The 13247-nt window shown below is 48.2% G+C and overlaps 1 protein-coding gene across 8 annotated transcripts in view; it reads left to right on the top strand.

Moving 5' to 3' along the window:
• The first annotated feature begins 319 nt into the window (after positions 1 to 319).
• The window catches only part of SFXN5 (sideroflexin 5), a 118014-nt gene continuing 105086 nt past the window's right edge, over positions 320 to 13247 (top strand). For 7 of the 8 annotated variants that reach the window (XM_059078894.2, XM_067007391.1, XM_067007395.1 and 4 more), the window contains exons 1-2: positions 337 to 489; positions 11915 to 11983. In XM_059078894.2, coding sequence (XP_058934877.1) covers positions 376 to 489; positions 11915 to 11983 — 183 coding nt within the window. In that variant the 5' untranslated portion in view covers positions 337 to 375. Of the gene's footprint in view, positions 490 to 11914; positions 11984 to 13247 lie in introns of all 8 variants that reach the window. The other variant, XM_059078887.2, reaches the window with a different exon arrangement.

Genomic DNA, 13247 nt, shown 5'->3' on the forward strand with positions numbered 1-13247 from the left:
GCTCCAGGAGCGACGCCCACCGCAGCAACTCAAACTTCTAGGGGCAGGTAACCAGCGAGGGGTCGCCCGATGGGCCCCTATCGAGACCTTAAGAGTCGTACAGCACACTCCTCCCGGACTGCCGACGCCTGCAAAATTAGCGGCGGGAACCGAGACCCGGTCTGAGTCGGTTTAACTCTCCGCAGTCTAGGGTTGTCGAGCTCCGTGACTCTCCGCAGTCTAGGGTTGTCGAACTCCGAGAGTGTACTACACTCCCCACAACCCCTTGCGCCTCCGGCTTGCTGCGGTTGCTTACGGCCAATCGGGAGAGGCAGCTGTGGCGGGGGCCGAGGAGGGACATTTTAAAAGGGCCGGAGATTGCGGGCGTCAGTGGCCATGGCGGATACAGCGACTACAGCATCGGCGGCGGCGGCGGCGGCGGCAGCTAGTGCCGCTAACGCCTCGACCGATGCACCGCCTTTCCAGCTGGGCAAACCCCGCTTCCAGCAGGTGAGGACCGGGCTGTGGCTTGAAGGTCGGTGGGTCGCATAGGGAGGGCGAGCAAACTCCTCTCCAAAATCCTCTTTAGCCCTAGGGTCTCCGACCCGCGGCCACCAGGGAGCCTGCCGCTACTGCCTGGGGGAACCTCGGCCACAGCCGCCTTGTTCCCATTGGTCAGCGGGGTGGGCGAGGGCTCCCACCTTGGCTCACTATTGGCCATCGGCGCCGTCACTCCCCATCCGCCCGTGCCCTCCGGTCCTTCCCGCCAGAGGCTCTCTGTGATTGGCCACTGCCCGCCGCGGCCCGGGATCCGAGCTCTCGGGTCCCAGCCGATTCTGCAGGGTCTCTTGGGCAGCGCAGCCGCCCGCTTCAGACGGAAAGTTCGAGTCCGGCCCTGGGTGAGAAGTTGGCGTGGCCGAGATGCCTTCTAACTTTTTTCCCAGGTGGTGACCGACATTCTTTCCGAGCTGCCCGCGGAGCCTCTGGGCAACATCCGTGCCCCGCGGCCCCGCTCCCAGCCCTCCACCCCAAGCAGGTTCCGCGGTGGGGATGGGTGAGGGCCGCGAGCCGAGGGATACCCGCCGCCCGGCGACCCCTCTCTCCCCTCCGGCGGGCATTCACTGACGTAGCGAGTCGGCCGGCTGGTGCCTTGACGGAGATGGAGCGAGGACGTTCGGGGAGAGCCGGGGTGCGGAGGAAACGCTGTGTCATCCCAGGGGACTGCCGGCCGCTTGGAGGGTCCGCGTCCCCGGGAGCGTGCCCCAACCTCCTATCCCGCTGCGACCTCCACGGAGCGCTCTTCTCTGTCCGACCCGATATGGCTCTTAGGGGCACGGTGACAGTCGTCCTTTTCCTTCGGAACCCCAGACAGGGCGTCTCTAACTCGCCCTCGGCCCAGGAGACGGGGGATAGGATCCGCAGCCGGGACGTGCGGCCCGGGCTGGGGGTTGGGAAGGGCCGTCCCCACGCCGCATTCCCGGTCCCCCGCTGCCTCCAGCGCTGAGGAAATGGACTTTGTTAGGAAAAGGGGCAAAGAGACTCGGCTGAAGTGAACCAGGCTTGCCGGGGGTGGGGGGCAGTGGAGGCGGACGGAACGAAGTTTGCAGGAAGAAAGGGAAGTGTACAAAGGTCGGTGCAGTGGTTGATTGGTTGGTTGTTTTCATGATGGTGGGAGAGGGCACTGGTTCCAGCAAAGTGGTGCACCGAGCTTTGCTGATAATTAAGGAGTTGCGCTTATGAGCCTTCTGAGAAAATGTCCCCACTGTTTTTAAACAGGACTTTAATTCCTTTAAAAAATAAACCATCTCAGCATGTAGGTATCTGAGGCGAGACTGGTGTCATCCCGTCAGTGTAGGGTGCCACCTGGAACTGCCTGTCAGGCGTTCCTCTGCCTGGACTTGAGTGACACTTAATTAGCTGACCCCCTTCTCCGCCCTCCACACACATTCTGTTATACTAGTCCTTCAAGACTCAGGCCCTCCTCCTCCTAAACACTTCCTCCCTTCTTCCCCTTACCCCCTGGTGGGCCCAGGTTTCAGACTCCCTCCTGCCTGCCTCTTTGGCCACCCCAAGTGGGATCCTCAAAGGTCAGCCTTTACAACAGGCTGCCCTGTGGTTCTCTAATACTTCTCTGTGTGGTTACTTGGTCTCCTCAACACTTGTGAACATCTTTTGAGAGGAGGGGCTGATCTTGCCCTTCCCTTGTCTCCATCCTACCCTGAGGTGGGGCTTGGCGCATAGTAATGTGCTGAATAAAGATTTGTGGGTTCATTTTTTCCCATTACCTGTCCTGGGACATTCAGTCACTCAACAGATATTTGAGAACCTCCTAGTGGCTTTAATGACTGAGCCCTTTGCTGTGATCACCTCTGGAGCCGTAAATGCACATTTGAGGCTACTGTTCAGGCAGCCATTGCTGGTACCTCTTTTTGGCACCACTCCTGAGGGTAGCAAGTGTTTGTTATATTTGCTTTTGAAGCACCTCTCCCCAAGCATAGTGACCTGCATAAAGCGCAGTGCATGTGAAATTCATTCATGTTAAGGAACTTCCCTTTCCTCCAGATCTGCTCCTCCACACTACTCCCTGGTTGTGCAAGCAGCCCAACCTGCCACCCAGATGACTATCAAGAAACTGGGAGTCACCTGTATACTTGCCTTCCTCTCCTTCACCCTCTAAATGCAACCAGAGGCCCAGGGTTCTCATCTCAGATAGCTCGCAAGTCCACTTGTCTCCACTGCTGGAATCCTAGACTCAGCCCCCATCATCTATCTCCTGAGCCACGGCAGAAGCCTCCTAACAGGTCTCCCTACTTGCACTCTGGCCCCCTTCCAATCCCTTCCTCTTCCGCATGGCAGAGTCCCAACAATGCAGGTCTGATCAGGTGACGCCCCACCCTCTTGCCCAACACATATGTTCTTAAACACCTTCCAATGGCTTCCCCTGCTTCTGAGATAAAGACCTCTGTTTGGAAGGCCCCAAAGCCCTGCATGGCCCACCCCTGCTGACCTCTTCTTGCTCCAATGGAAACCCCACGCATCCCCTTGAACCCTGAGTGGCTCATAAACCAGGGCTCAGTCCCAGAGCCCAATCCAGGGACACCACTCTCAACCCCCAACCAGTATCACTGCTTTCTGCAAGACTGGGCAGGGTCTTTCCTTACTCCCTGGGGTCCCCCCAGAACCCTTCTTCCTTTCATTCCTCAAGGATCTCCCTGTGCAGGGGGTAGGGGGAGGAGGGGCACTGAGCAGTGTCAGAGGGTGGAGAAAGATAGCTTGCCTCGATGGGCTTTGGTCTGTTACCGTCTTTCTCCCCATAAGATGATAATGCTAGCCAAGCATCGTTCTAACCTTTTTGTGCATTGACCTCTTTAATTTTCATGACGACCGTGTGAGACAGGTACAGTTATCCCATGTATTATAGGTGAGAAGACCGGCACACAAACAGATTCAGTTACTTCCTAGGCAGTCTGGCTCCAGAGTCTACGTTTGTCTGTTTATTGTCAACTTTTTTATTATGCAGGCTTTCAAACACGCAAAAGTGGAGGCAATCGCCAATGAACTCCTGTGCACCCCTCACTCAGTTTCAACAGTTGCCAGTGTGAGGCCCACCTCATTTCACCTATATGCCCCTACCCCAACCAATGAATTATTTTAAAGCAAACCCCATTATTTCATTGTACCTGCTGTAGGTATCTCTCAAAAGTAAAGACTTTTTTGGTTAGCTTTTCTAAATAAACTTTAAAATTTTTGAAATAATTTTTTGTGTACAGAAGTCAAGTAGCAGAATTCCTGTATAACTTTCACCCAAGTTTCCCCTAATGTCATCATCTCAGATTACCACAGTACATTTGTTAGAACTAAGAAACCAACATTGGAACATTACTATTAACTACACTACAGACTTTGTTGGATTTCACAATTTTTTACACTAATGTTATCTTTCTGTTCCAGGATCCCACATTCCATTTGGTCATCATGTTTCCTCAGTCTCCCCTCGGGTCGATGACAGTTTCTCAGACTTACCTTGTGTTTGATGATCTTGACAGTTTTGAGAAGTACTGGTCAGATATTTTATAGAAGGTCTCTCAATTTGGGTTTGTCTAGTGTCTTTCTCATGGTTAGATGGTTATGGGTTTTAGGGGGAGAATGTCACAGAGGTGAAGTGCCTTCTTTTTCACATGGTATCAGAGGGTTTTTTGATTAGTTTTAACATAACCATCATACCACTAACACACCTGAAATAATTATTTCTTAATATCATCAAACCAGTCATTATTTGTCTTAGTCTGTTTGGGGTGCTATAACAAAATACCATAGATTGGGTAGCATATAAACAACAGAAATTTATTTTTCACAGTTCTCGAAGCTGGAAGTCCAAGATCAAGGCACTGGCAGATTCACTGTCTGATGAGAGTCAGCTTTCTTGTTCATAGATCACATCTTCTAGCTGTAACCTCCCATGGCAGAAGAGCGGAGGGATCTTTCTGGGGTCTCTTTTATAAGGGCACTAATCCTAATCATTAGGGCAACCTCATCACTTCCCAAAGACCCCACTTCCTAAAACAGTCACCTTGGAGGTTAGCATTTCAACATGTGACTTTAGGGCTGGGGTGGGGACAAGCATTCAGTCCATTGCACTATTCACATTTCCCCGATTGTCACATCATTTTAAAAATAATTGGTTTGTTTCATTCAGGATCCCACAAGGCCCACACATCATATTTGACTGATAGGTCCCTTTCATTTCTTCTGTTGGTTCTTCCCTCTTTCTTTCTATTTGTTGAAGAAACTGCGTTGTTTGTCCCGTACAATTTCCCTATTCTGAATGTGACTGAAAGTATTTCTGTGGTATAAGTTAAGATGTTCCTCTGTCCCCGGTTGTTCCTGTAAAGTTCAAGTCCATACTTTTAACCACTGCCCCATATTGCCAGGTGAAGGGAAGATGGCAGGAGTGCCTGGGGGAGCTCTGTGAACTGACTGCTCCCTTTCCTCCTGCTTTTCTGCTCATTTCCTTTCCTGAACCGACTCTTTTCTTCCTTCAGGCCCGACACCGTTTTTGGCAATTTGGGGCCCCAGGACAGGGAACAGACACACATGATTCTTCCCATTTGTGATTCAGTCTATCCAGAAATAAGTTTGCTTTATTTTTTTTTAAACTTCCTTGTTTCTTCAGGAATCTCACTTATCTGCTATGACGACTGGGGGTATGGGTGTGCTGTGTGTGTCCTGGGTCCAAAATCCACCAAGGCCTATGATAGCAGAGCAGGTGGGTTGCATAGGGCTCCCTCTGGGGTCCAGGGAGCTTGTGGGCTGGAAAATGTACTCTTCACTTCAAGATGGAGAGGTTTGTGTGGGCTGAGAGTCAGGAGGCAATGGGGAAGTTCCTCATATAGATTGCCTGAAATAAGTTATAAAGTGAAAATGCCTTGCAGGTAGTTATACATTTACGTTCTATAGGCTAGAGAGCGACTGTTTCCCTGGGCTGGTCCTGGGGCTTGTTTGTGCTGTGGACACGGTCAACACCTTCCAGTCCAGTGGCTCTCAACCCCTGCTGCACAGTAATCACCTGGACAGGTTTCTAAACAGACACTGATGCCTGGAGCCCACCCCAGGCCAATAGCATTCGAATCCCTGGGTGTACAGCCTGGATTTTAGAAAACCCAGGTGATTCAGTGTGTAGCCTGGTTGAGGACTACTGAGCTGGTCCAGGCTTTCCGCCTTTGGGCTGCAGGTTCAGTGATTTAGAGGTCTGGGTGCAGGCGGGCTGTCAGTTTCTTCTCAGGCCTTTGCCCTCAGCTGCTGCCTCAGAGGCAGCTCTCTGGCTCTGCTCTCCTGGGCCAGGCCCCGGAGTTAGGAAGGCAGCAGGCCTCGAGCCCCTGCTGAGAATTAGCTGACTCACCTTTCTTGTAAAGGGAAACGGAAGGAATTACTTGGCTGACTCATTCTTCCAGTGAAGCAAAAGGGAAGGAAAAACATCCACTGATTATCTGATGGGATAAAAGTGGGGTCTGAATTTTGGAGAGCAAAAAAAGGTCATACATATTAAACTGTTGAGAAAATAATAAAAACTAATCAGGCCGAGAAGGTAGAAACCTCCCCTGCTGCATTGTGCATCAGGCTGGAGGACAGACACATAAGGGCAGCTATAAAGAAGAGTGCTTCTGACTAGGGCCTACTCAGCCCTGAGGTATCCCAGCTACCTCCTTCTTTGGGGAGCCACTCTTTCGTACTCACTGAGAAATCACATTCTCCAAGATCATAGATTGCCAGAAACTTTGCTGTTTAAAATGTATCAGTAGTGTCAACTTAAAAAAAAAACAAACAAAAAACCCCCACAAAAACACAGAATGTAAGAACTGTTTATTTAGTGTCTTACTGAGGGCTATAGTCTGGAAGACACTGTCTCACAGAGCTCTGAGAAACTGCTCGGAAGAGGTAAAGGGGGAGGTCAGCATGTATATGATTTTGGCGAAGGGTACTTGTAATCAAGCACACATCTCGGGAGAAGGTTGCTGCCACCCATGAGGAACAGATATCTTAGTTAATGGTTTTAGTGCTTTTCTAAGTATGGGAAGATGCAAGAATCCATGTTCGTAAAGGATTTCTCCTGAAAATATTTAACTCTCTGAAGGCCTGTTCTGCCAATTTTCCCAGAGCACAGAGAGCCTCCTTCCTGATCTCTGCCCTGAACTCCTTTCAGGGTGTCTTGAAGGTTAGAGACTGCAGTGGCTAATGGCTCCATCATTGTAGAACCAGGTGACAGTAGGAATGACACATCTCCCTTTTGATTGGTGGGCCTATGGCACTTTGACTCAGAGAATCAACGCAAATGCAGAGCTTCAAATAAGGAGCTTTAACTTTATAGTTTAAAAAAAAAAAAACCCAAAAAACCCTACATCTACTTCTCAGTCCAGACCTATGTGGACCCCCTTCCCCACAGCCCTGCTTTGCTTCCAGCCTGTTAATGTATTGCTTCATTTAAATTTTACTCTACCTTTCCCCAGAATTCTGCACTAACTCAATTTTTTCCCTTTGTTGGACAAAATGCCTTATAGTTCCTCTACTTTGTGGCCTCCCTCATTGCAGTGAGTCAGTCAGCCTGACTTTGTCCCGGGGTAGTGGGGGAGGTTAGTCTGATTGGGTTAGGACATGTATGCCTAGCATTTCCAACTCAGAACCCCTTTCTTGAATCTCAGGCCTATATGTTTAAGTGTTTGATGAGAGGTTACATCTGGCAGGCCCTTTAAGTATCACAAGTGTACATGACCAATCCAGAACTGTTATCTTCCTCTCCACTAACTCAGTATGCTTCTTGCTTTCCTTATCCTGGTTAATAAGCATTAGTGTCTGACTAGAGATCTAGGCATTACCATGACTGTGTTATTCCTCATTCCCCTAGTCAGTTAACCTTGCTCTACTCCCAGGACCTAGCACAGTCTTAGGCACACAGTAGGTCTTCAGTAGCTATTTGGTGAATGAATGAAGAAACCACAGGAGCCTGGTGTAGTTTCTGACCCGAGCCTTCGTGCCTTTGAGCTCTTGCTGATACCCTTCTCTGTTAGGTAAACTCATCCATCCACTTATCACAGCTCCTCTGGGAAGCTTCCTGACTCACTAGGGAGAAATAAACTGTGTCCCCTGTGCCCATTATGATGCCTCATTTAGGCAGGGATCACAGTGTTTTATAGTTATCTGTTTACTTGTTTGTCTCTCTTGATGGTCTCAGCTCCTTGCGGGCTTGTTCGTCATGGTGTTCCCTCAGCTCGCCCAGTATGGGTTTGCAGGTATCAATGGAGCAGAATGTTTTACTTAGGACTCTCTCCCAGTGGCAGTGGTGGAGAGTAATACAAGAGGGCTAGAAGGGTCGGGACAGGATGAAGGCAGTGACAGACCACAGGGCAAGTCAGAGGCTGGATGTTTGCACTGGATCATCTTCAAGAAGCTGCTTCCCTCAGGCCATTCTCCTTCAGGCCCTTACCTCTGCCCCTGCTGGTCCTTTTCCCTCCTTGGGCTGCTAACTGCTATTTTTTTTTTTTTTTTTTTTTTGCGGTATGCGGGCCTCTCACTGTTGTGGCCTCTCCCGTTGTGGAGCACAGGCTCCGGACGCGCAGGCTCAGCGGCCATGGCTCACGGGCCCAGCCGCTCCGCGGCATGTGGGATCTTCCCGGACCGGGGCACGAACCCGTGACCCCTGCATCGGCAGGCAGGCTCTCAACCACTGCACCACCAGGGAAGCCCTAACTGCTATACTTTTGTCCCTTTCAAATCCTACCCTTCCTTCAAAGCCCAGCTGGGCCTCCCTCACTCCAGGAAGCCTCCAGGCCACTGACTGTTCACCGGCCCACTCATTCATTCCTGTGGCCAGTGTGTTTGTGGAGCCTCTTCTAGGTGTGTAACACAAGACCAGGAGCCAAGGAAGATAATACAGAAAGAATATCCAATGGCCCACATCCTTCAGGAGCTTATAATTGAGTAATAGACCAGTTTGTATTTTAATTTAAATACATATTTACAAAATAGAATATTACTTATTTATATTATACATAATACTGATTTATTTTTCATTTTAAAAGCAATATAAAAGATATGGAAATAAAAATCCTATTACCGAGAGGCAATCTGTTAACATTTTAATATACATTCATCTAGCTTTTTAAATAATATGATTTTGAAATCCTAATTTTGAAACAGTTTCAGTCTTACAGAAAAGTTGCAAGAAGAATACAGAGAAATTCCATATACCCTTTGCTTAGATCCACTAGTTTTTAACATTTTATCACATTTCCTTTATTATTCTTTGTTTACAGATGATCATAAAGTCCAGAAACATAGCAGATATACATGTTACCAAGAACATCTTCAATCTGTAAACAGAATAATAGTGCCTACATTTCCAGATTTTATTACCACCCTGTATATTTACACGTTATTTATTTATTTTAATATTTATTTATTTATTTTGGCTGCACTGGGTCTTAGTTGCAGCACGTGGGATCTTTAGTTGAGGTAAGTGGACTTCTTAGCTGTGGCATGCATGTGGGAACTAGTTCCCCGACCAGGGATCGAACCTGGGCCCCCTGCATTGGGAGCGCGGAGTCTTATCCACTGGACCACCAGGGAAGTTCCTATGCATGTTATTTTTTCTCAGCCATTTGAGAGTAGATTATATTCATTTATCCCATAATACTTCAGTGTATCCTTAAGAACAAGGACATTCTCTTACATCTCTTAGTCTGTTTGGGCTGTTATAATGAAAATACCATAGACTGGGTGCCTTATAAACAACAGAAATTAATTTCTCCCAGTTCTGAAGTCTGGGAAGTCTTAAGACTAAGGCACTGGCAGACTCAGTGTCTGCTGAGGGCCTGACTCCTGGTCATAGACAGCTCACTGTGCTCTTACATGGTGGAAAGAGCAAGGGATTTCTCTGGAGTCAGTATAACGGCATTAATGCCATTCATGAGGGCTCCCAAAGGCCTCACCTCCAAATACCATCACCTAGGGACTTAGGCTTTAACCTATGAGTTTTTTTTTTTTTTTTTTAAGGGAACTTTATTTTTATTTATTTATTTATTTATTTATTTTTGGCTGCATTGGGTCTTCGTTGCTGCGCAGGCTTTCTCTGGTTGCGGCAAGTGGGGGCTACTCTTCATTGTGGTGCATGGGCTTTTCATTGCTGTGGCTTCTCTTGTTGAGGAACACGGGCTCTAGGCACGTGGGCTTCAGTAGTTGTGGCACAAGAGCTCAGTAGTTGTGGCTCGCGGGCTCTAGAGTGCAGGCTCAGTAGTTGTGGTGCACGGGCTTAGTTGCTCCAAGGCATGTGGGATCTTCCCGGACCAGGGCTCGAACCCGTGTCCCCTGCCTTGGCAGGCAGATTTTTAACCACTGTGCCACCAGGGAAGCCCTAACATATGAATTTTGAGGGGACACTAATATTCAGTCTATAGCAATAACCACAGTACAGTTATTCAGGAAATTTAATTTGAGTACACTACTTTTAGTAATCTATAATCCTATTCCAATTTTGTCAGTTTTCTCAGCAATGTCCTTGAGTGCATTACCCCCTCTAGTCCAGGATTCAGTCGAAAATCATGCGTTGTATTCAGTTGTCTTGTCTCTTTAAGTTTCCTTTAATGTGGGGGCAGTTCTTCAGTCTTTCTTTGTCTTTCCTACATTGACATATTTGGTGAACAAGGCCAGTTATTTTATGGAATGCTCCTCAGTTTGGGTTTGTCTGATGTTTCCACATGATTAGACTCAATGCCTTCAGAATACTATGTGAGTGCTATTGGGAGCTTCTCAGAGGCACACAACGTCCATTTGCCTCTCGTTGGTCCTTTGAACATGCCCCATCATTTTGGGGTGTGGCATTTCGTTACTTTCTAGCACAACAGTATGTGCCAGTCTCATCGTGTACCTTCCCTGCCCCTGCCCTGGAATCAGCCACTTCTCTAAGGAACCCTGGCTTATTCTAGTGGATGTTATTCTGTCTCTTTGCTATCCATTTAATATCCATCTAGCTCTATTTATCTCCTATTAGGTTGGAATCATGCATTTTACATGCATTTTACAAATCATAAGCATTTTTGCATGTCATAAACATTGTCTGAAAACATGATTTTAAATGGCTGTGTAGTGTTCAATCATGTAAATGGATCGTCATTTTAATAATCTGCCTTTATAAATAATGCAGCAGTGAGTGTCCTCAGCATATACCCCTGACCACACCTCTGAACGTCTCTGATTGAGCATCATGTATAAGTTGGGAAATAGTTTGGGCCATTTGAGTTATAAGCAGTTAGAGAAGCAACTGTTTTAGTTAGGAATGGTGTGGAAGCTTGATGGGTCTGTGAAAGGCTGGGGGTGGAGAGGCTGCTCCATGCAGGGGGTGCCATGGTGAGCAGAGAGATGGAGGTGGCATGGGGCCTGGTGTGTGCAGGGGACCTTTTGGTGACCCGGGTCCTACTGTGGTCTTTATTGGGAAGCAGAAGGAGCAGAAATTGGCTGCAGGGTCTGGTGCCCTAGTGAGAAGGAAAAAGAGTGTGGAGGCTTCTTCCTCAACTGAGCGGAGGATGAGCTTGGAGAGCTGTGGGGCTCCAGGGAGGATTTGGGACACAGCCTGAGTGTAATGAGGCATGAACCCCCGGCGTTTGCAGCTTTCCCCTTTGTCCCCTAGCTCGGTGCCCTCTCTCCTCCCCTTGAGCTTGGCTTTGCCAAGCTGGCCCTGTCCTGAGGGCAGAAGGCCCAGCAGCAGTGTTGCTTGGTTTCTTTTCATTGTGCTCTAATGCCTGTGGCCTGTTTAGCACAAAGCCCCCTTTTCCAAGGCCCCTGCTCTGGGGCAAGGATAGGGGAGCTGGCCCCTTGTCCTGGGCCTCACAGCAGCAACGGGGCTATGGGGGAAGGAAGGCCTGAGGGCTGCGAGCTGGGCGCTACCGTGTTTGAGTTCCACCTGTGGGGAGCTTTCCCTGGGGGCAGAGCCTGTGCTGGACTTTGGGGAGGGACCGTACCTCACTCGAGGGTCCTAAGTAAAGCAGAGAGGCTGTGGTGGGCAGGAGAGACTGGGAGAGGGCTGGGCACCAGACCTCCCCTCCAGCCTGCGTGCTCAGTGGTGCCCGGGAGCTGCTGAAAGGGTTGGCGTAGATCTCAGGGTGTTGGGAGGAGAGGGAGGAGAATGGGAGGCACGTGGAAGAGACTTTGGGACAGTCACTGAGTGTCTTAATGGTCTTTCTGAGTTGACTTTAGAAAGCCCTCAGACCTGGGAAAGCTGCCCTCAGGTCACTGAGAAGCAAGGCTTCATTGGTGTTCCTCACCCGCGTGGGGAGTCCTGGGGACTGTGGGACACTGCAAGTAAGGATGAGCTGGGGGTGGTGTTCCCCGTTGTCTGGAGGATGGGGTACAGAAACTTATCCAGTCTCCTCTCCCACCCCTTCTCCAGACATCCTTCTACGGTCGCTTCAGGCACTTCTTGGACATCATCGACCCTCGCACACTCTTTGTCACTGAGGTGAGTCGTGGCTGTCACTCTCAATGGAGGCCCCTTGGCCTTTATACCTTGTGACTTTGGAAGGTCCACAGGTCATCTGTGTGTTTGCCTTGTACACATTATCTCATTTCATCTGACTCTCACCACGTCCCTTCAAGGTAGATATATGTCATTCTTACAAACTTCAATAAAATTATTACCAAGTACATGGATTATATTACAAAAGTTCATGCTGTACAGATGCATTTAAGTAGAACAAAAAAGGATCCTTCATACCCTCTCCCTACACAGTTCCCTCCTCGGATAGGTAAGACTCGGTATAAGGTATAATTTACCTTTTATGTGTGAACCATCCTATGAGTTTTGACAAACATATTGAGTCATATCCACACCATGATGAAGATGTAGAACGTTTCTATCACCCTAGCACATTCCTTTTGCCCATTTATAATCCATGTCCCACACCCCATGCTGAGCCCCTGGCAACCATTCATCTGTTTTCTGTCCCTGCTGTTTTGCTGTTTCTAGAACGTCATATAAGTGAAATCCTACAGTATGTAGCCTTGTGTGTCTGGCTTCTTTCCCTTAGCATGGTGCTTTTCAGATTCATCTATGTTGTTGCATGTATCAGTACTTCAGCCCTCCTGACTGCTGAGCAGCATTCCATTGAGAGGATGTTCCAGAATTTGTCTATCCATCCACTTGCTGATGAACACCTGGGCTGTTCCATTTTCTGATTATTATCAATAAAATTGCTCTGAGCATTCTTTGTGTGGACATATGCTTTCATTTCTCTTGTGCGAATAACTAGGACTGGGATTGCTGGCTCATACTGTAAATGTGGTAAGTATGTGTTTAACTTCATAGGAAACTGCCAAACTATCATTTAAAAATTGCTGTACATTTTACATTCTCATCTACAATGTTCTAGTTGCTCCACATCCTCACCAATCCTTGATATTATCAAATTTAAATGTATTGTCAGATTTATTTGAGCCATCCCAAGAAGTGTGTCTTTATATCCTTTGTATTGTATTTACAGATGTGTACAGGAATGCATACACATGTAAAGCAGCTAATATTTATTAAGCATTTTCTGTGAGCAAGGCAGTGTCATAAGCATTTTACATGTATAAACTTGTCAGATTATCTCAAAGCAACCCTATGAGGTAGATTCTATTCTAAGTTCTATTTTACAGATGAGGAAACAGACAGACAGAAGTTAAGTCTCATGCATATGGTGCTGGCCAGTGATGGAGCCAGGGTATGAACGCAGTTAAGCTTG

The sequence above is a fragment of the Kogia breviceps genome, chromosome 11, assembly GCF_026419965.1.
Source record: "Kogia breviceps isolate mKogBre1 chromosome 11, mKogBre1 haplotype 1, whole genome shotgun sequence".
NCBI classification, from domain to species: domain Eukaryota; kingdom Metazoa; phylum Chordata; class Mammalia; order Artiodactyla; family Physeteridae; genus Kogia; species Kogia breviceps.